The sequence below is a fragment of the Muntiacus reevesi genome, chromosome 9 (assembly GCF_963930625.1).
Source record: "Muntiacus reevesi chromosome 9, mMunRee1.1, whole genome shotgun sequence".
Classification (NCBI taxonomy): domain Eukaryota; kingdom Metazoa; phylum Chordata; class Mammalia; order Artiodactyla; family Cervidae; genus Muntiacus; species Muntiacus reevesi.
In genome coordinates this window covers 15,337,012-15,362,128 of record NC_089257.1, presented here as the reverse complement: position 1 = coordinate 15,362,128, position 25,117 = coordinate 15,337,012, and the positions used below count along the sequence as shown (strand labels likewise).

The 25,117-nt window shown below is 52.7% G+C and overlaps 1 protein-coding gene across 2 annotated transcripts in view; it reads left to right on the top strand.

The window, feature by feature from the left end:
- CSTPP1 (centriolar satellite-associated tubulin polyglutamylase complex regulator 1) overlaps window positions 1–25,117 on the top strand; it is a 199,373-nt gene that overhangs the window by 173,438 nt on the left and 818 nt on the right. Inside the window, exons 5-9 of one of the 2 annotated variants that reach the window (XM_065943994.1) lie at window positions 18,258–18,343; window positions 20,039–20,234; window positions 21,092–21,201; window positions 23,392–23,455; window positions 23,706–24,460. In XM_065943994.1, coding sequence (XP_065800066.1) covers window positions 18,258–18,343; window positions 20,039–20,234; window positions 21,092–21,201; window positions 23,392–23,455; window positions 23,706–23,880 — 631 coding nt within the window. In that variant the 3' untranslated portion in view covers window positions 23,881–24,460. Of the gene's footprint in view, window positions 1–18,257; window positions 18,344–20,038; window positions 20,235–21,091; window positions 21,202–23,391; window positions 23,456–23,705; window positions 24,461–25,117 lie in introns of those variants that run through there. The other variant, XM_065943995.1, reaches the window with a different exon arrangement.

Sequence of the window (25,117 nt, the reverse complement as noted above, 5' to 3'; positions counted from 1 at the left end):
TTGGGATTTGCCCCAAAACATAATATTCACTTTCTGCGTCTCCAGGAGGAAGCCAAATGATCTTTGGTGGTTTCTGTGGGGAGCCGTAGGGTCTGCAGATAGAGTTGGGGGGGTGGTGAGATGAAGAGGCAAACACGCTCACACCAGCTCGCACACTCACACACACACACATCCCTAGAGAACATTCTGAGAAAATACAGTGCAAGCTTTGGCAGCAACTTGTGATGAAGGGGGTTGAGGTTCGAGGCTGGAAAGCATGAAGGTGATAAACCCCGACTGAGGGAGAGATAAATTGTATTATTTATGCTAAAAGGTGGTTTTCAATATTAGTCCAGAACCAGGAAGACTTGGCAGAAATAGTTAGAACCCCCTAATTTCTGTGTTTGGTCTCACTGTTGTTCACATTTTTTAACCAAATGAGGTAGCTGAGCTATGCCTCAGTTAACTTTCACTTATTTAGCTGGAAATTTGAGCTAAGGCAGCAAATGGAAGTGTAGCAAAAATCTCAGTTTTTGAAAAATGCCCAAACAGAGGATTTTTAGAATAATATTCTGTCTTATACATGACAGATGGACTTCCCTGGTAGCTCAGCTGGTAAAGAAGCCGCCTGCAATGCAGGAAACCCCGGTTTAATTCCTGGGTCAGGAAGATCCCCTGGAGAAGGGATAGGTACCCACTCTGGTATTCTTGGGCTTCCCTGATGGCTCAGATGGTAAAGAACCTCCCTGTAATGCGGGAGACCTGGGTTCACTCCCTAGGATGGGAAGATTCCCACTGCCGTAATTCTTGCCTGAAGAATCCCCATGGACAGAGGAGCCTGGAGGGCTACAGTCCACGGGGTCGCAAAGAGTCAGACACGGCCGAGCGACTAAGCGCCGCACACAGCATAGGTGATAGACGCATCTGTCCAAACCCATAGAACCCACGACACCAAGAGGGAAGCGTGAACCTGAACTGTGGACTTTGGGTGATGATGCATCAGTGTAGGTTCAACAACTGTAGCAAATGTGTAACGGGGGAGTCTGTGCATGTGTGGGGGCAGAAGGCATTTCAGAAATCCCCTCAGTTTCACTGTGAACCTAAAACTGCTCTAGGAAAGTCTAAATAATAATTTTTTTTAAATGCCCAGCTTCCCTAAATCAATTGATCAAGTATATGCACAGAGTAGAGTTGACTGGTGAGCAAAGAGGAGGTCAGACACCGACCCCTCTGCGCAGCTGAAAATCCAAGCAGACCTCTCAGTCCGCTCTGCACACACACAGAACCTCTGCACCCGTGGTTCCGTGTGCGTGGGCTCAGCGTCTGTGGATTCACTACTGAAAAAGTCCACATATAAGTGAGCGCGCAGCGGAAACCCAGGTTCAAGGGTCAGCCATATACTCACATCACCACAATCCATTTTAGAGCATTTTAATTACTCCCAAAAGAAATCCTGCTGCTCTCAGCCATTGCTCCCTAATCCCCCGCCCATCCTCCCTCGCCCTCAACAACTACACTCTGTCTCTATAAATTTGCCTGCTCAAGACACTTAAAATAAATGGAATCACACCATATATGGTCCTTTGTGACTGGTTTCTTTCACTTAGCCTTATGTTTTCAAGGTTCATCCACGACACAGCAGGTCTCAGTATTTCCTGTTATCAAATATTTTTAAAGGTTTCTTATGCAGACCATTTTTTTTTTTAAGTTTTTACTGGATTTGTTACAATACTGCTTCTGTGTTAATGTTTTGGCTTTTTGACCCCAAGGCATGTGGGATCTTATCTCCCTGAGCAGAGATCAAATAGCACTGGAAGGTGAAGTCTTAACCACTGGACCGCCAGACAAGTCGCTCATGAACAATTTATTGAGTGCCAGTTTTGGGCCAGGATCTAATCCACACACTGGGGGTTGCAGTGAGAGTAAGATATAGTTCCTGCCCCACCCCACCCCACCCCACCCCCGCCCCCGCAAGGAGCTTGACAGCTGATTTAGAAGAGGATCCCTTGGGTACCGATCACAGCCTGCCATCACTTGGTGACACATCGCCTTGGTCTCTGTCACTCCACAGCAGCTGCTGTCCCCCTTTCCCGCACCTGAAAGGTAGCGGATGGGCTCGAGGGCAAACCTTCTGTATAGTCTTCGGCCCCACCCACCTCCCAGATGCTTCCAAACAGCCTGATGTAGTAAGCACCGCACGGTTAGACTAGAAGGAACAGAACCCTCTAAAATCCAGATTCTTACAAGTGTTGATATCCAGGGGCTTCTGGAGTGACCTTCCCTTAGCTGTGGTCAGAAGCTTACCGCCCCTCCCCATCACCCCCACCACCAGGAGACCCTCTTGTTCTTTAGAACTTCAGACCTTTCCATTTGAGCAGGGGGGAAGCATGGTGGCCGGTCCATGCTAATAGCCAGGAACGTGAAGGGATGGTGGGGACGCCAGAATGAACCGCAGAAGGGCCCAGGGCAAGCGTCAGGAGACGGGCTACAAAATTAGAGATGACTTCAGGACTCAAGCTTCGTGTCGACCCCGCCTCCCCAGCTCCGTTCTCTCCCCACCCCGCTCCAGCTGCTGCGTGCATGTGTGTGTGTGGAAAACTCATATCCATCCCAGAATGTGCCCCTCTGACTGTCTGAGCTCTTCCCATCTCGTCCTGAAGGTCAGGATCCCAGCCTCCTCACACGCGAGCCCCGGCTTCTGACCCAAACTGGCAGTGGTGGGGAGGGGGATGGCGAGGCCCCCCTCGGCCGCGGCAGAGGCCGGCCCGGAGCGCGCGCTGGCCTCTCCCGTCTCGCTGCTGGGCTCACTTCGTGGCCCCGAGGTGGGGACAGGCCGCGGGAGCAGGCGGCAGCCCCTGATGATGTGTGCGAAAAGGAATGCGACCCAGAAGCAGCTGTGCCCCAGAGCCTGCGGAGCGCGGAGCAGCCCGCGTGCGCCGCTGACGGGCGGCGCCGCGGCCAGGCCTGGGGCGGAGGTGTGAGCCGCAAACACAGGCGGGAGGAGCCGGCAGACCCCTGCCTGCCTGCGCCGGCCGGAGCCCCGCGCCCACCTCCGCATCCCTGAACGGGCAGCACCGCGTCTTCGTCTCCATCCTCCACGGACTGGGCGGCTTTCCTGATGGCTAAAAGCATTCAACTAGAGCCAAACTTCTTTTTCTTTTTAAATAAGTGAGAGGCCACTTTTGATGGTATTTTAATACTACCTCTCCCCACCTTCAGGGCAGGTCCTTTTTATGTCTGTATGTCTGTGTGTGTGTATTTGGCTGCGCTGGGTCTGCATTGCTGTGTGAGGGCTTTCTCCAGTTGCATTGAGCAGAGGCCACTCTCTAGGTGCCGAACGCCGGTTCTCTTTGCGGGGCTTCTCTCGTTGCAGAGCGCGAGCTCTGGGGCTTCCGTAGTTGTGACTGACACGGTCAATAGGAGAGGCGCGTGGGCTTAGGTGCCCTGAGGGCTGCAGAATCCTCCCGGACCAGGCATCGAACCTGTGATCCCTGCATGGGCAGGTGAATTCTTTTTTTTTTTTTTTCTTTTCCGCTTCTTTCATTCTTTCCCTTTTAAGTTACAAGAACAACCAACACACGTGCAGTAAAGAAATCCAAGAAATTTCAGAAAAGCCATAAGAATATAGAAATCACAAACACTTAGACAGGAGTCTTCCGACTAGTCAGCTTGTATCCATCCGGCACGGGTTCCTGGCATCCCCGTGCCTGGCTGCTGTGTTCAGGCAGTCCCGGCTTTGCTCTGAACACAATGGCAGGCAGATTCTTAACCACTGGACCACCAGGGAGATGCAAGCCAGAGCTCTTGAGTTCAAATCCTGGTTCCAGCTTATATCCTGGGGGAAATTATTTAATTTCTTTGAGTCACAGTTTCCTCATGTGTAAAGTGGGAATAATCATAGTTGCAGTAATTGAAGCCGCATATCACGTGATTAAAACAATGCCTGGCATAGAGCAAACAATGTTAGAAGCAGTGGTGTTAACCCTGACCTCTAAGAACACAGGCATCACAGGATTAGAAAGACCTGAGTGTCCACACCACCTGTGTCTATTGACTGCATGACCTTGAGGATCTCTCTTCTCTAAGCCCTGTTTGCCATGTCTGTAGAATGGGGCTAATAATTAAAACATAGGATGGCTATAAGATTTCAGCAAATATATATATATATGTAAATTGCTTAGCACATTATGGACATTCAGTAAATAATATTTTCTTGCTGTTAAAATAATGTTGTTATTATTATTACCAGATTTTTTTTTTAAGCCAGTGAGAAGTCAGACAGAGAGAACAGACTTGCGGTTGCCAGTGGGCAGGGATAGACTGAGAGTCTGGGGTTAGCAGATGCAAACTATTACATATAGAATGGATAAACAACGAGGTCCTACTGTATAGCACAGAGAACCGTATCCAATCTCCCGGGATAAACCATAATGGAAAAGAATATTAAAAGGAGAACATATGTGTACATGTATATGAATATATATGTATAACTGAATCACCCTGCTGTACGGCAGAAATTAGCACAACGTTGGAAATGAACTGTCTTTCGAGGTGGAAAAAAAGTGAGAAGTTCCTGGGTTCCCTGAGGCACTGCTTTCTGGCCTTCTTCCCCTTCACAACACTCAGAAAATAATATGTAACAAAAAGCAGGGTAAAGACAAGACTGCCTGTGGTTAGCCTGCAGGCTCTGACCGCCTCCCCGCTGGGCCAGCGGGACCCTCACACCTGCAACCCATCCAAGGCTCATGTGACACGGGTGGGAAGCCTCGCCCCAAGGGTGGAGATTTAAAGTGGTTCTCCAACTTGAGAGTGCGTCAAACGGACCCGCAGAGCTTATTAAACGACAGATGGCCCAGGCCCCGTCCTCAGAGTTCAGTGGGTCTGAGACGGGGTTCAAGAATTCATGTTTCCTATAGGTTCTCAGGTGATGTTCACGGTCTGGGACCACTCCCTGAGAACCACTTTAGAGCTTTGCATGCCCATCCCATTCTGCCATTTTATTTTATTTTTTTTTTTTTCATTTATTTTTATTAGTTGGAGGCTAATTACTTTACAATATTGTAGTGGGTTTTGTCATACATTGACATGAATCAGCCATGGTTTTACATGTATTCCCCATCCCGATCCCTGCTCCCACCTCCCTCCCCACTCCATCCCTCTGGGTCTTCCCAGTGCACCAGGCCCGAGCACTTGTCTCATGCATCCCACCTGGGCTGGTGATCTGTTTCACCATAGATAATACACATGTTTCGATGCTGTTCTCTCGAAACATCCCACCCTCGCCTTCTCCCACAGAGTCCAAAAGTCTGTTCTGTACATCTGTGTCTCTTTTCCTGTTTTGCACATAGGGTTATCATTACCATCTTTCTAAATCCCATATATATGTGTTAGTATACTGTATTGGTCTTTATCTTTCTGGCTTACTTCACTCTGTATAATGGGCTCCAGTTTCATCCATCTCATTAGAACTGATTCAAATGAATTCTTTTTAATGGCTGAGTAATATTCCATGGTGTATATGTACCACAGCTTCCTTATCCATTCGTCTGCTGATGGGCATCTAGGTTGCTTCCATGTCCTGGCTATTATAAACAGTGCTGTGATGAATATTGGGGTGCATGGGGGGGTGGGGTGCCATTCTGCCATTTTAGAATTGATTAAATTCATAGGAATTGCATTTCCTTCTAACTCTTGTCATCTGAAACCGTATTTAACTCACTTCTCCCTCTCTGAAAGCCAAATTTCCTAGTCAGTAATATATGTTTAGTAGGAAGAGCTCTTTTGTCATGTTTATGTGCTGAGTACATACAGTGCTTTGAAAGCATATAGACTCCTAAAAAATCTAGAATGTCTTTATGCCCCTCGCCTGCATTATCATCCTGCATAGATCTCCTCCCCAGGTCTGACCTGCCCTCTGACAGTGTCACTGTGGCCCCAGAGGTCTTTGACCCAAACAGAATACCCTTTCCCTCCCCATCCTTTCATTTGCCAAATATTTACTGAGTGCCTGTCATGTGCCCGTCATTGTGCTTGTGAGGGAGCTATGACAGTGAGCAGCACAGATGTGGTTCCAGCCCCCGAAGAACGTGCAAACTGATAGAGAGGCAGACATTAAATAAATGAAAAGCCAAGTGCTACAGGGCCGTATAAGCAGGTTACCCAGCCTAACCTGGTAAATTAGGAGAAGCTTGTCCATACGGCAGAGATGTTGAATCAGGAACCTGAAGGATCTGTAAGAGATGAACTTGCTCTGTCTTCTCTGTGTGTTCTTCATCGCTCAGTCGTGTCCACCTCTCTGCGACCCCCCTGGACTGTAGCTCGCCAGGCGCCTCTGTCCACGGGATTCTCCAGGCAAGAATACTGGAGTGCCGTGCCCTCCTCCAGGGGATCTTCCCAACCCAGACCTGGAATCGAACCCAGGTCTCCCATATTGCAGGCAGATTCTTTATCGCCTGAGCCACCAGGGAAGTCTGATCAAGTACTAAGACATATTGTAAGGCCATCATGACAATGAAAGTCACTCAGTCGTGTCCGACCTTTGTGACCCCATGGACTACATAATCCATGGAATTCTCCAGGCCAGAATACTGGAGTGGGTAGCTGTTCCCTTCTCCAGCAGATCTTCCCAACCCAGGGATCCAACCCAGGTCTCCCGCATTTCAGGTGAATTGTTTACCGTCTGAACCACCAGGGAAGCCCAAGGCCATCATAATGCCCACTAAAAATTGGGACTTGCCATCTGTCTCTAGGAGAATTAAGCCACTGCAGCAGCTGACCTTCAACACACCCTGAATGGGGTTCATTAGGAATGAGGCACTCTGTGTTCTGGGAAAAACTAGCAGAACAGGCCTTCAGATAGATGTTTTCAAGAAAGGATTTTATGAGTCCAATCCTTGCCTCTCCTCATACCTCGAAAAGCATGAAAATCATTAATGGAGACACCTGCTCCTTGTGGCTAGCAGTAAACTTCACAAGACTAGCAGCAACTTTCTGCAAAAATGCATGCTTGATTGCATGTTCCCGCTTCACCAGAGTCAGTATATATTGAGCTTCCCCCCTACCTCTTCAGAGCAGTTTCTCAGAGCTGTCTGAGGTGCTGTCTCCCAGGTTGTAGTCCTCATTTTGCCCCAAATAAAACTTAACTCACAACTGTTACATCATGCATTTTTTTCAGTTGACGTTTATCCTCTAGGATAAAATAAAATTAGATCACTACTTCAGACCATATGCAAAAGTCAGTTTCATATAGATTACAGAAAATCCACGCATGCATGTGTGATCAGTCTTGTTTGACTCTTTTGCTGCCCTGTGGACTGTAGTCCACCAGGCTCCTCTGTCCATGGAATCTGCCAGGCAAGAATACTGGAGTAGTTTGCCATTTCCTCCTCCAGGGGATCTTCCCGACCCAGAGACTGAACCTAAGTCTCCTGCATTGGCAGGTGGATTATTTATCAACTGTGCCACCTGGGAAGGCTGGATTATAGACCTAGGTATAAAATGCAAAGCTATAATACTCTTAAAAAAGATTAGAAGAAAATATTTTATTGCCACCAGTAGTTAAAAAATTCTTAAACAAGATAGAAATTCTTTAAGCCCAACCCCAATGGGCGAGGTTGATAAAGTGACCACAAAACTGCATTCACTTATTCAGCCATTCAGCCAGTGTTGAAGGAGAATGCCATCACCTGCTGCTGATGAAGGCAGTGAACAAAACAAAGCCCCTGCCCGCGTGGAGCAGACATTCTAGAGAAAGAAGTGTCTGCCGGGAAGCCCGAGCCCCCGATGGCAGACTGGACCCGGGCCACGAGAGTGCAAGTGCTGAGCCCTCGCCCGCCGGAGAGTGAGGATGAAAAAGTCTGTCAACACAAGATACCATAAACAAAGCGGAAAAACAAGCCAGGGACTTGAAGAAGATATTTATTACCTATGTAACTAACAACAAACCAGTCTACAGAATATTTTTAGTCTCTAGAATTGTCTGTAAAGAACTCCTACAAGTGCAAAAGAAAAAGATGAATGACCTCAGTAGAAAAACAGTCCAAAGATGTGAAGAGCTAATACACAGAAGAGAAAACCCTAACAACTACCAAACATTCGGGCATATTTTCATGGCCAAACTCGCTAGTTAACAGGGAAATGCCAATTAAGTTGAGATACCCCCTCAGAGTCATCAAATTGGCAAAAATTCTAAAGTGAGATAATGCAAGTGTTGGTGAGGACGTGGAACTGTGGGAACTCGCACACTCTGCTAGTGCGAGTGTAAATTGGCATAATCACTTGGAAGCAATTTGGGCAAATCTTAAAAAGTTCAAGAAATGAGAGGGCATATGTGTATACAGACAGCTGATTCACTTTGCCGTGCAGTAGAAACAAACACAACTTTCTGAAGCAACTAATTCCAATAAAATTAAAAAAAGAAAAGGAAAATGTTTGGGAAGAAATTCCAGAAAGTTCTGAAAAACAAAACAAATTTGAATTTGCCATGTGCAGGGAACTAGTTACATAATAGTAAAAAAAAAAAAAAAAAAGTTCACGAGGCATGGCTGAGTCTAAGGAGACAGGCAGCATTATTTGTGAAAGCTTCCAGTGAAGTCCTCTGCCTGTCGCCATGCAGTAGAAAGGACAAAGTGTCTTAGCTCCATTCCATGGAATTCTGTACAGCAGCTAAAATGCACACAGAGAGGTGGGACTTCCCTGGTGGTCCTGGGGTTAAGAATCCGCCTTCCAATGCAAGGGACGCGGGTTTGAAACCATGGGGATCCTACCGTGCCAGAGATAAGTTTTTTCTTAAATAATAAAGTGAATACAGGGAGATATATATGCATCAACCCTGATATATCTCAAATGACGAGTTAAGAAGGATGCATAGAGCTTGAGAACAGGCAAAGCAAAGTTATATCATGTTTTAAGAATGTAAACATTTGTGTGAGTCAACAACAGTATGAAAGCACGCAGAGGGATGCCAAGCCCAAGCCTCAGTGAATGAGTGAATGCTAAGCCCTCAAGCTCCAGCGGGATCTCTGAGGAGGAAGGTAGAGGGAGGGTGTCCAGGTGTTCTAAACAGTACGTGTAATCGCTTACAAAGCTTTTACACATTGAAGCAAGGATGGCAAAATGTGAAGATTGGAGAGGTAGTCAGCTAGTGGGTACACAGATGTTTTTTCTGTTACTCTGTGTAATTTTCTGAAGTTTTAAATATTGTGTTTAAAATGAAAAAGGTGTGGATAAAAGAACACTTTGTGTGATTTCAATACCTTTAAACCATGAAGTTTTTCCACCTTGTTTTACGTCCCTGGATATGTTCCAGTGTCTCCTAGTTTATGATCTATGGTAACTTGAATTTATACCCTACTGTTATGTGAAAATTGTGTAACCTTTATGTTGAATTGGTCCATGGTGCTTTTCAGGTCCACTCTATTCTTCTACTTTTCTGTATTCATTCTATTAATTTTGAGTTTGATATTGAAACTCCAACTAAAAATCTTAATTTATCTGCTTAAAAAGTAGTTGTAATATATAGTGAAACTATACATAACTTTGATCTGTATTTTCCAAGCGTCCTGTAAATGTGTTATCATGCTTTCGTAATTCAAAATATAAAAAAGAGAAAAACAAATAAAAGGAGGAGGGTGGGCAGGATTTAGGAAGGGAGCAGCGAGAGGGAAAGGCCATCTCGGGCAAGTGAGCAGCCTGGAAAGGAGCCAGTGAGGACCTGGGTGCCCTGGGGGAGCCAGGGGGCCTGGAGTTTGAGGAGTTGGGGGCTGGGAGAAGAAAGGAGGGCCTCACAGGCCATGCACTGGATGTGGGTTTTATCTTAAGAGCGTGGAACAGTTGCCCCCAACCCCAGCTATGAGGCTTCTGGGGAGAAACCAGGCTCATGGAGCCGAAGTGGCCAAGCGGGGCCTTCACGGCGTCTGCAGGGAAGAAGCAGGGTCCAGGCCTCGGCTTCCAGCCCCCCTGGGGGCCGCGGCTCTACAACAGTGGGAGAAGGGACAGCACCACCCCCGGCGGAAGTCACGGCCACGTCTCACCTCCAGCTGCTGCAGCTGGCCCAGGAGCTGTGACTAGAGTCAGAGCGGCCTGTGTTCGAATTACAGCTCTTTTGCTTCTAGCTTGAAAACCCTGCTCAAGTTTCTGAAGCCCTGTGTTCTCAGTGAAGAGATCCATCAATCTTACGTCAGAGGATTAACGGGAGAAGAAATGCAATGACGGATGCACAGCGCTGACCAAGCAAGCCCTCACTGGACGCCGTGTAGCTGTAATTGTTGCTGCTGCCCACACCCTCTGGGTCCAGCTACTCAGGCACTGCAGGGCAGGGGGGTGTTGGGGCCCCTTGGAATTGCAACCCGGAGCCCAGGGAGAGCCACGACCTGGACGCCCACGCAGCTCGGAGGGCCTGGACTGGAAGCAGCTCGTGCAGCACAAGGGGGTCTCCAACACAGCCCCACTGACGGCCAGCCCTACGGAAGTGTCGTAGGAAACCATGGCAATACCTGGAGAAGGCAGCCAGGCTGTGGTTTCGCCCTCGCTCATGGCCCTGACATTAAGGCAGACACCACAGAGGTGTCCCGGGATCCCAGACAGGCCTGGAGACGCCCTTCACCCATGAACGACACGGCTCATGTGACCTCCCAGAGGAAGTGCAGGCATGGGAGGCTTCTCGCCAGCCCTGGCGCCCCCCAAAAAGTGGACTTGAAACAGGATAGCTCGCTTCCGCCTGAGAGCCTGTGTCCGGTCAAGCACTGGCTGCACTTCCTCTGAGCTATATTTTTATTCGCTATTTTGAGCTCTTCTATTACCTGAAACCAGCTAGAACACACTTAGGGATGTCAGCTAACACTGATTTTGAGTGATTATTATGTATACCAGTAATATATAACAGTAGAATAGACACAGCGTATCACCATAATTGAATCTTCACCAGAATCCTGTGAATTGGGAACTAGAATTATCTCCTCTTTACAGATGAGGAAACTGAAGCTCCGAGAGAAAACATGACTTGCTGAGAAAAGGAAACTTGGGCAGGGAGTTCTAGAGCTGGGTGGGATTGGATCCCGCTGAATTGCAAAAAAAAAACCAATACATCTTCTGCCACTTGACCAGGGATGCTGACCTTTAAGGGGGAATAGGAAGTTGGCAAGTTGCAGATTCAGGCTGAAAACTGTTGCTTCCTTGGCACCCACCTACCACCCAGCCAGCCAGCCTGTCCCAGCTGTTGGAAGTCAGCATGGGAGGGCGAGAACAGCCAGCCCCCTCGGGACGGGCTCAGACCCTGCCAAGCGCTCTTTTCTTTCTCCACTCCAGCCGCTGCCCTGGACTCCACCCTCCACATGTTTCTGCTCAGAGCCAGCCTGAACCTGAGTGCCTCTCCTTCTCCCCCAGAGCCCCATCTCTCCAGCCCTGAGGCCCGGCCTGCCAGGGTCCCTCCCGATCCAGTGAATCAGTGCAGACTCTGGTTGGCAGCCGCTCCCTGCTGGCTCCGCCTCAGAGCCGGAGCGGGGCCCCTCTCCTCCAGGTGTCAGGAGCAGCTGGCACGCTGGTAGAAGGCCTCCGGCAGGAAGGGGTGCTGAGCCAGGAAACTCCTCCTCCTGACCCTCAAGGGGGTGGGGCCAAGTTCGAGTTCTGGGTGAAGCCGCTGTTGGTGGGGTGAAGGGCCAACAGCCTGGGGTCATCACAGTCACCAAAGGCGGAGACAGAGCTGCAGCCTCCTGCCTGCCTCTCCCCGCAGTTGTGAGGTCCCGGTGCCAGATGCCCAGGACTCTCATGCGTCAGAGCGCTAGTCTGGAGATGGACGGTGTGGCATTCGATGTTTCTAAAAGCGACTTTTCGTGAGGTTTTTCAACAGCAAACTCTTCCCCAGTGAGAACCAGCGTTACCAGAAGCTGTTGGTTCTCCCGGCCCTGGGGATGCCATTCTGTCAGAGCTATAAGCAGCCCGCTCAGGCTCTGGGGAAGTATTCCGCTTGAATATCTCCAGCAACAGGCAGCTCACTCCCTCACAAAGCAGCCACAATCGCAGAGCCGGCGTCTTCCAGTCTTCTGGAGCCAGTCTCCCAGAGCCCTGTGACGTCTCCCTCAGAGGCAGCCCTTCAAGAGTCACGGCCCAGTGTCACTTCCCCCTTCATCCTCTCTTCCCACTAAAAGATCTAAAGGCAGTCGTTGGCCCGACATCCTGGTTTGCAGACTCCACCTCGCCGACCCCCTGTTCTGTGACTCTAGCTCATCCCTCTTAAATAAACCACCCAGAGCCGAACGTGGTGCCCAGATGTCACCTTGCCAGGAGGAAAGAAAAGGGTCCCGCACCTCCACTCAAGTGTTCACACTTTCCCTCTCATTCAGCACACACTGGCTGAGGGCCTACTGTGTGCGCCCCCCACTGGCCCCTGGGTCAGGCAACAAGCAGAGAGGCAGCTGGGTAGACCGCACAGTCCTGGGGCCGGGGCAGACCCGAACAGCAAGGTCCCGGGCAGGGAGGCCTACCGTCACCATGCCGACGGGGTGCTCTGAGGCTGCACCCCGAAGAGCGAGGAGGCGTCAGTCAGGTCGGCGAGGGGAGGAGGCAGGGAAGGCTGACGGGTCTGCGCTGCTGGAGCATCTCAGGGGACACTGACTGGGGCCTCCTGAGTCCAGAAAGGTGAGCAGCCAGGGCACACAGGCTCATAAGCCAGGATAAGGATGGCAGACGTTGCTCTAAGGACAAGGGGAAGCCCATAAAGGGCTTAAAACAGAGTTGTAAAACAGTCAAATTTGCATTTTTAAAACGGTCTTTCTGGGAGGGAGGAGAGGGTGAGATGAATGGAGAGGGTAGCATGGAAGCATATATACTACCATGTGTAAAACAGATGAAAAGTGAAAGTGAAAGGCACTCAGACGAGTCCAACTCATTGCGACCCCGTGGACCATACAGTCCATGGGATTCTCCAGGCCAGGGGATCTTCCCAACCCAGGGATTGAACCCAGGTCTCCTGCATTACAGGTGATTCTTTACCAGCTGAGCCACAAGGGAGGCCTGATAGCCAGTGGGAATTTGCTGTAGGACCCAGGAAACTCAAACCAGGGCTCTCTGACCATAGAGAGGGGTGGGATGGGGAAGGAGGCAGGGGGAAAATTCAAGGAGGGGACATGGGTAAACCTAACTGCGGTATTGGAGAAGACTCTTGAGAGTGCCTTGGACGCAAGGAGATCCAACCAGTCCATCCTAAAGGAGATCAGTCCTGGGTGTTCATTGGAAGGACTGATGTTGAAGCTCCAATACTTTGGCCACCTGATGCAAAGAGCTGACTCATTGGAAAAGATCCTGATGCTGGGGAAGATTGAAGGCAAGAGGAGAAGGGGACGACAGAGGATGAGATGGTTGGATGGCATCACCGACTCAATGGACATAAGTTTGGGTAAACTTCAGGAGTTGGTGATGGACAGGGAGGCCTGGCATGCTGCAGTCTATGGGGTTGCAAAGAGTCAGACACGACTGAGCGACTGAACTGAACTGATGGCTGATTCATGTTGATGTTTGGCAGAAACCAACACAATATTGTAAAGCCATTATCCTTCACTTAAAAATTAATTAATTAAAAAAAAAAAAAAAAGCCTTTTTGACCACAGTATGGACATCCAATTAAAAGGAGGCAAAAATGTTGCCGGAAACCATCCAGTAGAAGGTTGTCCAGTTGTCCTGGAAGGGGAGGTGGAGGTGGGCATCACTGAGGGTCGTGGAAGTGGAAAAGAGTAGATGGATTCCAGAGAAATGTCTGGAACAGGACTGATTGGACTGGGTGATTGGCTGATACGTGGCGGGCAAGGGAGGGAGTTTCCCGGATGTCAGGAGGACACCCAGGCTTCTGGCTGAGCAGACTCGGAGCGTGGCTGTCAATGACAGCTGAGACCCAACTGGCTTCTCTGGCAGCCAGGGCCACTGCTTGCAGTCGAGAAAACCTACGCGCTCGTGCTGCTAGGGTCCAGCCACCTGTCCCTCAGAGAGAAAGCCTCTGCACCGCCTGCCTCCCCCAACTAGCCCCATCCACGCGTCAGCCCTCCGAGGAGCAGGGGTCAAAGCAGAGCGCACGCCGGGCTGGCCTGCTTCACCCTGACACCTCTGAGGGCTGTGCCTCTCTCTTCCCCAGCTGCCCATCTCAGAAGAGGGAGCTGGCATTCACCACTCAAGCGTGGCTGCTGACAGAGCACGGAGGCCAGTTCTGGGGCCGGAAGGGCGGGCCCTCTGCAGCCGACAGTCCTGGCTGTGGCTGAGAAGGGGAGATGCTTACGGCAGTTGGCCTGGCAGCCCTGGCGTGGCCAGGAGCAGGCCGATCAGCAAGAATGACCACTTGTGGAATTAGACGGGGCTGATGATTGTGCAGTTTTGTGAACCTACTGCACTGTGCACTCCTAAAGGATAGTCTTATGGTATTGGAGTTACATTGCAATACGGCTCTTCCTTGACTTGCAAGGGGGTTATGTCCTGATAAAATCTACTCTAAGTTGAAAATATCAAGTCAAGAATGCTCTGGCTACCAGACCTACCAGAGATCATGTCATAGCCCAGCCCTACCTCAGCTGCACTCAGAATACTTGCATGAGCCCACAGTTGGACATCATCATCCACCCCAAAGCCTGTTTTGTCATAAAGTGTTGAATCTTGCATGTAATTGATTGAACGCGGTACTCCAAGTGAAAACAGAACGGTTGTCCGTGTCCCACCCTCGTGACTGCACAGCCAAGTAGGAGCTGCCCCTGCCCAGCGTCACAGGGGAATACGTATCTTGCATCGCTGGGCCAGGGAAAGGTCAAAATTCAAAGTGTGGTTTTTACTAAATTCTTCTCGCTTTCGCACCATCATCGGTAAAGTCATAAAACCTAAGCTGACCTGTCGTTAAGATGGGGACCGTTTGTATGAAATAAGTGAATAAATAGGTGAAGAGAGAAATGCTTGGACTTCTCTGATGGTCCAGGGGTTAAGACTCCGAGCTGCCACTGCAGAGGGCATGGGTTCGATCCCCGGTTGGGGAAGTTCTGCATGCTTGTAGCGTGGCCAAAAAGAGAGAGAGAGAGAAAGAGAAATAGTAAAGGGAGGTAACTGCTATAAACAGGAGCACCAGGTCCCAGGTTGATGATAAACAAGAGGAGCCAAGTAACATCTTCAAAGGCTTTGGTTCCCCTTCGTGGTTTCCTGCTTGGGGATGTTCTCAGCCCAGCGCTCTTCCCTAGTAATTAACTTCAGGCCATTCTGGTTCTTGGCTGTGCCGGGATTAGGGCAGGAAGGGGAGGGCACTGCCTTCTCTCCTCAGGGGGCCTTTCCCTCCCCCTGTGGGCGTTGGGGACGTTGGGGTGCTCCCCGGGACTCTGGAAAAGTGCAGTCTCCCTCTGCAGTTTGGGGTGTCTCTGTGACCCCAGCCTCTCTCCCAGCCCTCTCTCTGCCTCTCTCGCCCCTCTGACCCCATCCAGATGCCAGAATCCGGGCCTTGCTCCCCCTCTCATCCCTTTCGCCTGCCCGTTCTGCTCAGGTTATAAGGAAAGAGGTAAATACTTGGCATCACCGATGCAACGGGCATGAACTTGGGCAAACTCCAGGAGATGGTGAGGAACAGCGAGGCCTGGCGGGCTGCAGTCCACAGGGTTGTAAAGAGTCCGTGCAACTGGGTAACTGAACAACAGCTACTTGGCCTGTCTCAGCGTTTGGGCCCGGGAGCCTCCGCCAGAAGGACTAGGGCGCCCTCCTGTGGCCACTGGCAGCATTGCTTGTTCCCACTCTGGCCCTGAATTTTTTTTTCCAGAGGGAATTTTAACGTTGAATTCTGGTAGTTCAGTTCAGTTCAGTCACTCAGTCGTGTCCGACTCTTTGTGACCCCATGGACTGCAGCACGCCAGACCTGCCTGTCCACCACCAACTCCCGGAGTTTACTCAATCTCATGTCCATTGAGTCGGTGATGCCATCCAACCATCTCATCCTCTGTCGTCCCCTTCTCCTCCTGCCTTCAATCTTTCCCAGCATCAGGGTCTTCTGGTAGAGGAGGTAGCTTTTTTCTTCCCCAAGAGATACATGAGAAACAATTAAGGTCCTAAGATATAGATGAGAAGAAAAGATAAGTTAGGTAGATAATAAACTAAGAAATAAAATGCAGGTGTTTATATCCTGTGAAAGAAAGAAAGTGAAGTTGCTCAGTCATGTCCAACTCTGTGACCCCATGGACTGTAGCCTGCCAGGCTCCTCCGTTCATGTCCTGTATCTTTATTTTAAAAGAGGTGGTGAGACCTAGTAGGAAGCAAGTCCATGACATGAAGAGCAAATTTACCAGCTGTGCGACCTTATTAAGCTGACTTCTCTGAGACTTGGTCTCTTTACCTGTAAAATGGAATAATCACAACACCTGTCTCATAGGATTGTTGTGGGATAAAATTTAATTGTTGTTGTTCAGTCACTCATTCATGTCCGACTCTTTGTGACCCCATGGACTGCAGCACACCAGGCTTCCCTGTCTGTCACTATCTACTGAAGTTTGCTCAAACTCATGTCCGTCAAGTCGGTGATGGCATCCAACCATCTCATCCTCTGTCGTCCCTTCTCCTGCCTTCAATCTTTCCTAGCATCAGGATCTTTTCCAATGAGTCAGCTCTTCGCATCAGGTGGCCAAAGTATTGGAGTTTCAGCTTCAGCATCAGTCCTTTCAATGAATATTCAGGGTTGATTTCCTTTAGGAATGACTGGTTTGATCTCCCTGCTGTCCAAGGGACTCTCAAAATTTAATTAACATAAGTTAAATACCTTGTGACTCATGGCTTCCCTCGTAGCTCAGTTGGCAAAGAATGTGCCTGCAATGCAGGAGACCCAGGTTTGATTCCTGGTTTGGGAAGATCCCTTGGAGAAGGAAATGGCAACCCACTCCAGTATTCTTGCCTGGAGAATCCCATGGACAGAGGAGCCTGGCAGGCTAATGTCCATGGGGTCTCAAAGAGTCAGATATAACTTAGCAACTAAACCACCACAGGTTCATCCAAATACCTTGTTCGGTGCCTACGATGAATTAAGGACTCAGTAAATACTGCCTATTTCTATTGTTATCGTTATTACACCTGGAGCCTAGATGTAGGAACCATTTCTCTCTTCGGGGAGACCTGAAGCCAGGCCAGCGGCCTCGCACAATCCCAGGGGCACCGCCCACGTCACAGTCTCTCTAAAGCCCCTTCCCCAGAGGTGAGCAATGCCTGCAGTCTCTGGAGCTGATCCAGTCACCAGTCTGGGGACTCTGACCCAGTGAGGTGGAGAGAGAATTTGAAAAATCCACGAGACAGCAAAATAAGTTGGTTTTTGGTGGTTGGTTGCTTGTTTGTTTAAGGAAGATAGGGCCCAGTCAGAAACAGGTTGGGGAGGGGGATAGGAGTTCCCTGACGGCCTGGTGGTTAGGACTTTACACCCCTACTACAGGGGACACAGGTTCGATCCCCGGTCAGGAAACTAAGATTCCCACAAGCCGCATGGCTGGAAAAAAGAAAAGAAACAGGTTGGGGGCCCGGCCGCCCGTCAGCAGCTGAGCTTGGCACCCTGCCTCGCACAAGGATGGAGCCCGGCAAGTGCTCATTTCCGTCCCGTCCTGTCCCGTCTCCGCGGGGCCCTGGGCAGAGTGTGCACGCGGCTTCGCTGCGCGCCCTCTAGCGGTCACGTGGTGGTCTTCCTGCGCGGAGCCGGGAGCGGGCCCCCTGTGGGCGTGGCCAGCGTGGAGGCGCCCCTGGAGGGGGCGTGTCCCTCGGCCCCCTCAAGGGCAGACCCCAGGCTGTACCCCCGGCCCTCGGTGCCGCCTGTGCCCCAGGATGGCGGTGCCTGCGGCCCGTCTGGCCCTTGGTCGCCTATTAAATCCCGCGGCCACTTGCCAAGACCCTTTAAACCTCTTGGCTGTTCTTTTGCCTTTTCTGATCAGCTGTATTTATTCTGAACTAAATGGTCCTCGCTGCAGGATGAAAGGATTTACTGCCGAAGGATATGAAAAGAGACCTTGGCGGCATTACAGTGGCACCCCCTCCTCGCCACCCCCTCCCCGCAGCCATGTTCCATCCACTCGCTGGTGCCACAGAGACTGAAGTGGAGCCTGCCCCCTCAGCCCAGTTCAGTTCGGTGGCAGAGCCCAGCTAACGGGGAAGTGCGGTGACAGGGAGCAGCTTGTCTGGGGGGCCGTCTCCCCAGTTATTGCTGTCCCAAGGGAGACTGGAGCCCCAGGAAGGGCTCACCCCAACACCCCTCCATCACGCGCACGCGCGCACTCTCACATTCTCTTTCTCTCTCTGCCCCTCAGGATCGTGCTCATGGACGACGCCATGGACTGCTTGATGTCTTTCTCAGACTTCCTTTTCGCCTTCCAGATCCAGTTTTACTACTCAGGTGAGTCTTCCGGGCCCCGGTGGCTCCCGTCGGGACCTCACTCCCCGTCCGGCCCTGGGCCCTGCCGTCTGCGCGTCCGCCCGCACGTCTCTGCACCTCCTCCCTGCGTGGCGGGCTTCCCCGCGGGCCGCCCCGCAGGGTGTCCCGGTGCCGCCGGCGGTCACACGGCTCGCTCAGCCTCCTCATGGCTCACAAAACCACGGCGCTTCCCGCCCGCAGGGGTCACATCAGCTTAAGCGATAACCGCGGTCACACCACCACCAACACACGCTCCGGGATGGTCCCCGAGGCATTTCCCGCTGAGCGAACACGTAGGGTGTGCCGGGCCCAGCGCTAGGCACCCTCATCCTCACCGCGGCGCTGAGAGGCAGGCGGTCTTTTTGAGAGAGGAGCGGACAGAGGGGAGCTGCCAACGCGCCGGGCTGCCGGCGGTGGAGCCCAGGCCTGACGGGGGGCCCGCCGCACCGCGCGCGCTCAGCCCCTCGGCCGCGTCAGCGGGGCCGGAGGTCTTCCCCGGGCCCGACGCAGACCTGAGAGCGCGCAGCTCCTCATCCGCGCACGCCGGTCCTCTGTACGCTGCCCCTCGCCGCCCGGGGCCCCAGCAAGCAGCGGCGGCGCCCTGCAATCCCAGGTGGAAAAAAACGGCTGACCGGATGCCAACGCCCCCCGGCTCACACGCGGCGACGTCGGATGGAGTGCTGGGCCCCGAAACTGCTGACTGTCCATAAGCAAACTTGTTTCAAACAGGCTCTTCCAGTAAACAGAGGGCTGGCTGTCCTTGGAGCCTGCCCGTGGCCTTCCTGCCAGCGGGTGGCCCCGGCCTCGCTGAGGCACCACTTGTCCTCTTGATGGTGGCCCCAGGGCCCCGGCGGCAGGGGCTGCAGTCTAGGGTCTCGCCACCTGCTCTCAGCAGCTCCCGCCGTCCACTGCCCATTTCTCTGAGGCTCCTGGGCCTTGGAGAAGGAGCAGCCGCGTGTGGAGACCCTGTTCCCCTCACCGTGTGTCTGGGCTCTCTCCTCACAGCGGCCCCCAGAACAGGGCAGCCATGGGGAGGTGGGCCGTTAAGTCGGCTCATTGGGCTCAGCAACTAACGCCTGAAAACTAGTTCAGCTGTTTAATAAATCAGCAGCTCGTAAGCTTTCTCTCCTGCCCGGGTATTTCCAACCTGCATCTCTTAGTCAGAGAGGCAGGTGGCCTGACAAGAGGACTTTGCCAGCAGGAATGTGTACCTGTTCACCTTTTACATTTTTCAAAAATATTCATAGCGTTTTCTATGCACCAGGCACCGTGCTGGGTGGGCGCTGGGTGCTGGGGCTGGAAAAGGCTGACACGGCATGGTTTGGGCCTGTGGGCAAGGTCTGCCACTCCAGCAAGGAGACAAAGCGAACCAGTCACAGAAACGCCCTCACCGGATAAGCGTCCCAGAGGAGTCTGGGGTACCTGAAAGCATGTAATGGGGTCTCGCCTGGTCTAGGAAGAACCTCCAGAGGAGGGGGCGTTCGAGCTGAGACACACACGCATGTCATCCCTCACGAGCGAGGTGGTCACAGGAGGCCGAGGGCCCCTGCTCCCCAGACGCCGTGCGTTGAGGACTCACTGGGGAGCTGAGCTGACCGGCAGAGAGAAGGGGGCCCTTGGTGAGGGGACCCAGGGTGTCCTCCCCGCCTGACCCGCGCCCCTCCGCCCTGTACGCAGAGTTCCTGGAGAGCGTGGCCGCCATCTACCAGGACCTGCTGTCGGGCAAGAGCCCCAACACGGTGATCGTGCCCACGTCGTCCGGCGGGCAGCACCGCCAGCGGCCTTCCGCGGGCGAGGCCGGCACGCTGGAGGGCGTGGAGGCCGCGCTCTTCTACCAGTGCCTGGAGAACCTGTGTGACCGGCACAAGTACAGGTGAGGCCCCGCCTCAAGCCCCTGGGGCCGCCGGCTGCGGGCCCCGGCTTGGATCTCCAGCAGGCTGTTCTGAGGGCCCGGGGCTCCTAGGCCCTTGACGGTCATCGTATTGAATATAAATCAGCGCCATTTGCCCCCAGTCCAGGCTGATGATTGGCAGGCTTCCCAGGTGGCTCACGGGGGCGGATTGCTTCCATTTGGGCAAGACCAGATGATATTGACCAGCTTGGGCCCCTTCTTCTTGCCAGGAGATAGATTGGTCTTGACTTTTTAGAGAGAAGGAGAAAAATACCCACTGTGCACAAAATTCACCCTACAGAAAAAGAAGGCAGCTGTCCTGTGTAGCACGAAGTCCCCTTGGGGACAGAGCAGCCAGCTTGTGTCTCCGAGAGGAGGCATCGCCCAGCGCCCGTTCCCCATCCCCACCCCTGCCAGTGAAGCACTGGTCAGTGAGCATGCCAGCCTTTCTGTCCACAGTCAAGGCCTTGCTCCGAGAGATCTGCCAGGCTCCCAGGGCCTTAAGGTTCCCAGGGCAGGCAGGTCCTTGGTTTTCGCCCTCCTGAGGGCTTCCCAGGTGGCACTAGTGGTAAGGAATCTGCCTGCTCAGGCAGGAGACACAAGAGATGCAGTTTCGATTCCCAGGTCGGGAAGATCCCCTGGAGGAGGAAATGGCAACCCACTCCAGTATTCCTGCCTGGAGAATCCCATGGACGGAGGAGCCTGATGGGCTCCAGGCCACGGGGTCCCAAAGAGTCGGACCCGACTTAGCGACTGAACACACCCTCCTAAGCCTTAAGGTCTGGATGAAAAGAAGGCGTCAGACTTAACTAGTGTTTGATCTGTGTTTTGCCTTCTAGCTGCCCACCCCCAGCGCTGGTCAAAGAGGTCCTCAGCAACGTTCAGAGACTGACCTTCTACGGCTTCCTCGTGGCCCTCTCAAAGCATCACGGGATCAACCAAGCCCTAGGTAAGCCGGAGCCGGCTGCCTCCGCCCTGACGGCAGAAAGCCACGTAGGAGCCAATTGTTGGTAGACAGAGTCCCCACAGGGGATGCAGATTTGCCAGGTCTGCCTTGACTTCTAAGGGCCAGACTCTGAGGCCTCCCCTGCTCCCGTGCTGACGGACGGCCTCCCCCACCCGGGTCCTGCCCCAACATGAAGCAGCCTCCCCGGGGCAGAGGCGTGCCCAGCACCCCCCGCTCCCCCACCCGTAGAATCCCCAGCTCTGCCCTGGGCACTGGCCTGCAGGTTGGGCAGACACAGACTATTTAATCACTGGCTCCGGAGCTTATGTATCAAAGAGACTTGAACCCCATTTGTAAGCAAGACAAAGGTGTGTCTCAGGAGACCTGTTTTCCCCATCTGGGGAAAAAAAAATCTTACTAGTCTGAAAGGGAGTGGGAACAAAGGGCGGTGGTGGATGGAGGCCGGCTCCGGCCCAGTTTTTCCTGTCCATTGTTTCATCCTCACTGGTCCACCTTCGCCTCCCACCTTCCTCCGCCCCCTCCCGCACCTGCTGCCCTCCCGGGGAGGGGCCACCAGGCTGACATCACCACCCACAGAGCTTGAGAGTCATCTTATTTTTTAAACAAGAAAGAGCGCATCTGCCTGCTCTTTTTTTAGATTATTTTTTGGCTACACTGGGTCTCTGTCACAGCGTGCAGGCTTTCTCTAATTGTGGCAAGCTGGGATGCCTCTCAAGTTGTGGTGCACGGGCTTCCCATGGCGGTGACTTCTCCTGTTGCGGCATGCCAGCTCTAGGGCAAGTGGCCTTGAGTAGTTGTGGAGCGTGGACCTTAGTTACCCGACCAGCGATGGAGCTCACGTCCCCTGCAGTGCTGAACCAGTGGGAGACGGGAAGAAGCGTAGGGTCTCTGTCCTCACCTGCGTCTCCCGTGTATGGAAAAGAGACCTGAGCTACCCCAGGTGCAGCCAGCTGTGGAGGGGGCTGTCCTGTTCCCTTAGTCCTGAAGGCAACACACATACACGCACGCACATACACACACATGAGGGTTCCGTCCAACACAGTGTGATCACCACTTAGAACCAAAGGCGCCAGGAAGCATCATCTGAAAAGGTCAGGAACTGAAGTAGAGCCAGAGGACAGTTTTAAGGTCGAGGCTTTCCAGGGACCAGCACTGTTAACTAGCTTCTGCCCAGCAGGGCAGCTCTTTTCTCTTCCGTTTGAGGGTAAGAATCTACCTGCAGACTCCAGCTCTACCTTCCCTCCCACTGTTAACAGCCCCAGGAGGCCCCCTGGACCCCTCCTCTCTCCTTTCCCGATGTCGGAGAATGACTGCCCTTCGTTTGTAGCAGGGGAAACCTGCTGAGTGATGTCAGAGAAGGGACAGCGCCCCTCCTGGCGACTTGCGGCTGAGCCAAGAGAGCCGGGTCTCATCCTGAACCCGCCTTCCCTTCTTGCCCTGGGACCCTCCCGGGAGGAGCTGAGACAGCATTTTTTACCATTCTGTCCCCAGAGTGGAATCCCCCTGATTTGGAGGCACAAAACTAAGCAACTTCTGGCCTTTGGGGCCTTGGCCATGTCCTGTGTCTCTGGATGCTTTTCAGCTCAGTACCTGGGGCCTCAGGAAAGGACGAAACCCTCGGCACCAGCTCATGCATGAGTGCTAAGTCACTTCAGCCATTGTTGTCTGACTCTTTGCGGCCCCAGGACTGTAGCTCGCCAGGCTCCTCGGTTCAAGGGATTCTCCAGGCAAGAATACTGGAGTGGGTTACCATTTCCTTCTCCAGGGGATCTTGCTGACCCAGAGATCAAACCCGTGTCTGTCTCGTCTCCTGCACTGGCAGGCGGGTTCTTTACCAGTAGCACCACCTCACAACATACCATCTGGTCTTGGAAGAAGCTCATTCTGTTTGTGCAGTGACCTTGAATTTGGGGGCTGTCTCATAGTCATGATCGGGGAGGGTATGCAGGGGGGCTCACTAAATTTCTCCAGTGGCACCTAGGGCTTACTGCCCCCAGAGCAGATCTTAAACCTCTGTTCCCTGAATCTTCCAGATCAGCTCTCCCAGGGTCGACACTGCAGGCAGACATGACGATGAGGGGCACAGAGGCAGCTACTGGGCAGGGTGCTGTCTGGCTGAAGCCCGGGTGGAGGACCCTCGCGTTAAGTTCTGTGCCCCCAATTATTCCCTAGGAGCCTTGCCCGACAAAGGGGACCTGATGCACGACCCAGCCATGGACGAGGAACTGGAGCGGCTGTAAGTGTTGGGTGGGAAGATGCTGCCCCCTTGTGGGCACCAAACCTCAGTCGGATCAGACCCCGACTCGGGCCACACAGCACCTGTCTGTTGGTCAGAGGGGTTGGGGGCCAGCGGAGGCCCGAGGTGGCCGCTCTTTGAATCCTCTGGGGAGGCAGCGCGTGGTCTCACTCACACGCCAGAGTGAGTGAGGGGTCCTAGTCTCTGGACACGAGGCACCTCGCTCCCTCGGGTGTCTCCCCTTCTTCAGGCTGGCGCAGATCCCAGGCCTGGTCACCTCGGTCACTGCCGGTCCAGAGGGCAGCTGCCTGCCTCCCCGCACCTCTCCCCGGGTTGGCTCCCCCTGGAGACCCCTCCATCTTGCCCGCAAAGTGGATGCAGAGAGCGATGGCTCCACTGAAGAGACAGATGAGTCCGAGACTTGAGGAGTCAGAAGGGTCTTGTCTACAGCACAGGACCCAGCTCTGGGTCCAGTTCCCAGCTCCCCACCCACTCACCTCTTCACCCGTTCTCCACCCCCTGGGACTCCAGGCATCCCCTCTCCCACCCCCGTGCAGAGCTGCCCTCTACTGGTGAAAAAGCCAAGTGACAGCCCTAGCCCAGGGACCCGCCAGAGAAGCTCTGATGATCAGCCAAGCTAAGCAGTGACCCTAGAAAGCCTACCTGAACAGCCTACTTTCTCCTGTCAGTCAGCTTTTCACCAGGCCCCAAGCTGAGGGCAGACTGAGCTGAGGCCACGGGAAGAGTGACTTGGTTTTACCCTTCTGCTGACCATCCCCACCTCCTCACAGCAATTCCAGGAACCATGCAGGGCCTTCCATGGTCAAGCGTGACACCCAGTGATGCAGGTATTAGGAGGATATAGCCATGGTAGCCTACTAGAAGGCTAGCCACTAGCCATAAGGTGGAGAAGGGTGGGCAAAAAGAAATTTCACTTTCAGAAACCGCTTCAAGTCTCCTCTGTGTCTAACAGTTAAATGTGTGAAATGAATAAAACCCCTTGTGTCTGGTAAGTGATGAGTGTAAAGCCATGAGGCGGGTGAAGGGAAGGGGCGAGTTTCAGGTTTTGGGGCCAAGTTCCAGCTTTTTCTGGCAGGACTGGGAAGTTGGGGGACAGAGAACCACTCAAGCCTGGAGACCTGCTTCAGATCATGAGCAAAGCGGGACTCACTACCTGCACATGATCTCTGCCTTTCATGGGAAAGGTGGTCACGGCTGGACAGAGCTTTCAGGATCAAGCTCAGATGGTTCAAGGCCAGCTGCCCATAACTTGAGACTGGCCACAAAGCGTTGCCATTGCAGTCTTTTAACCCATTTCATTAAACATTTTCTAAGCACCTGCTCAGGGTTAGGTCAGTGGGGGTGCAGCTATGAAACAAGACAGGCGGAGTTACCAGCTTCCAGCCAAAGCTGGACAGTAAGATGTGTGGCCTGCAACTTCCAGAAAGTAAAACTCACCCTAGGACCCAAGCAGAGCAGGCTTCCTGCTCTGAAGCTGCCAGGCACCCACATTTTCCTAGGCTCATCCCTGCCCAGACCAGCACCCCCTGGAGAGTTACAGGACTGGCTCCCATAGCTCTGCGTGCCCAGGGCCAGGAGTTCCAGGCCACGGGGTGAGGGCTCAGGGATCTGCAGCCTCCAGCTGACTGGGAGCCACGCAAA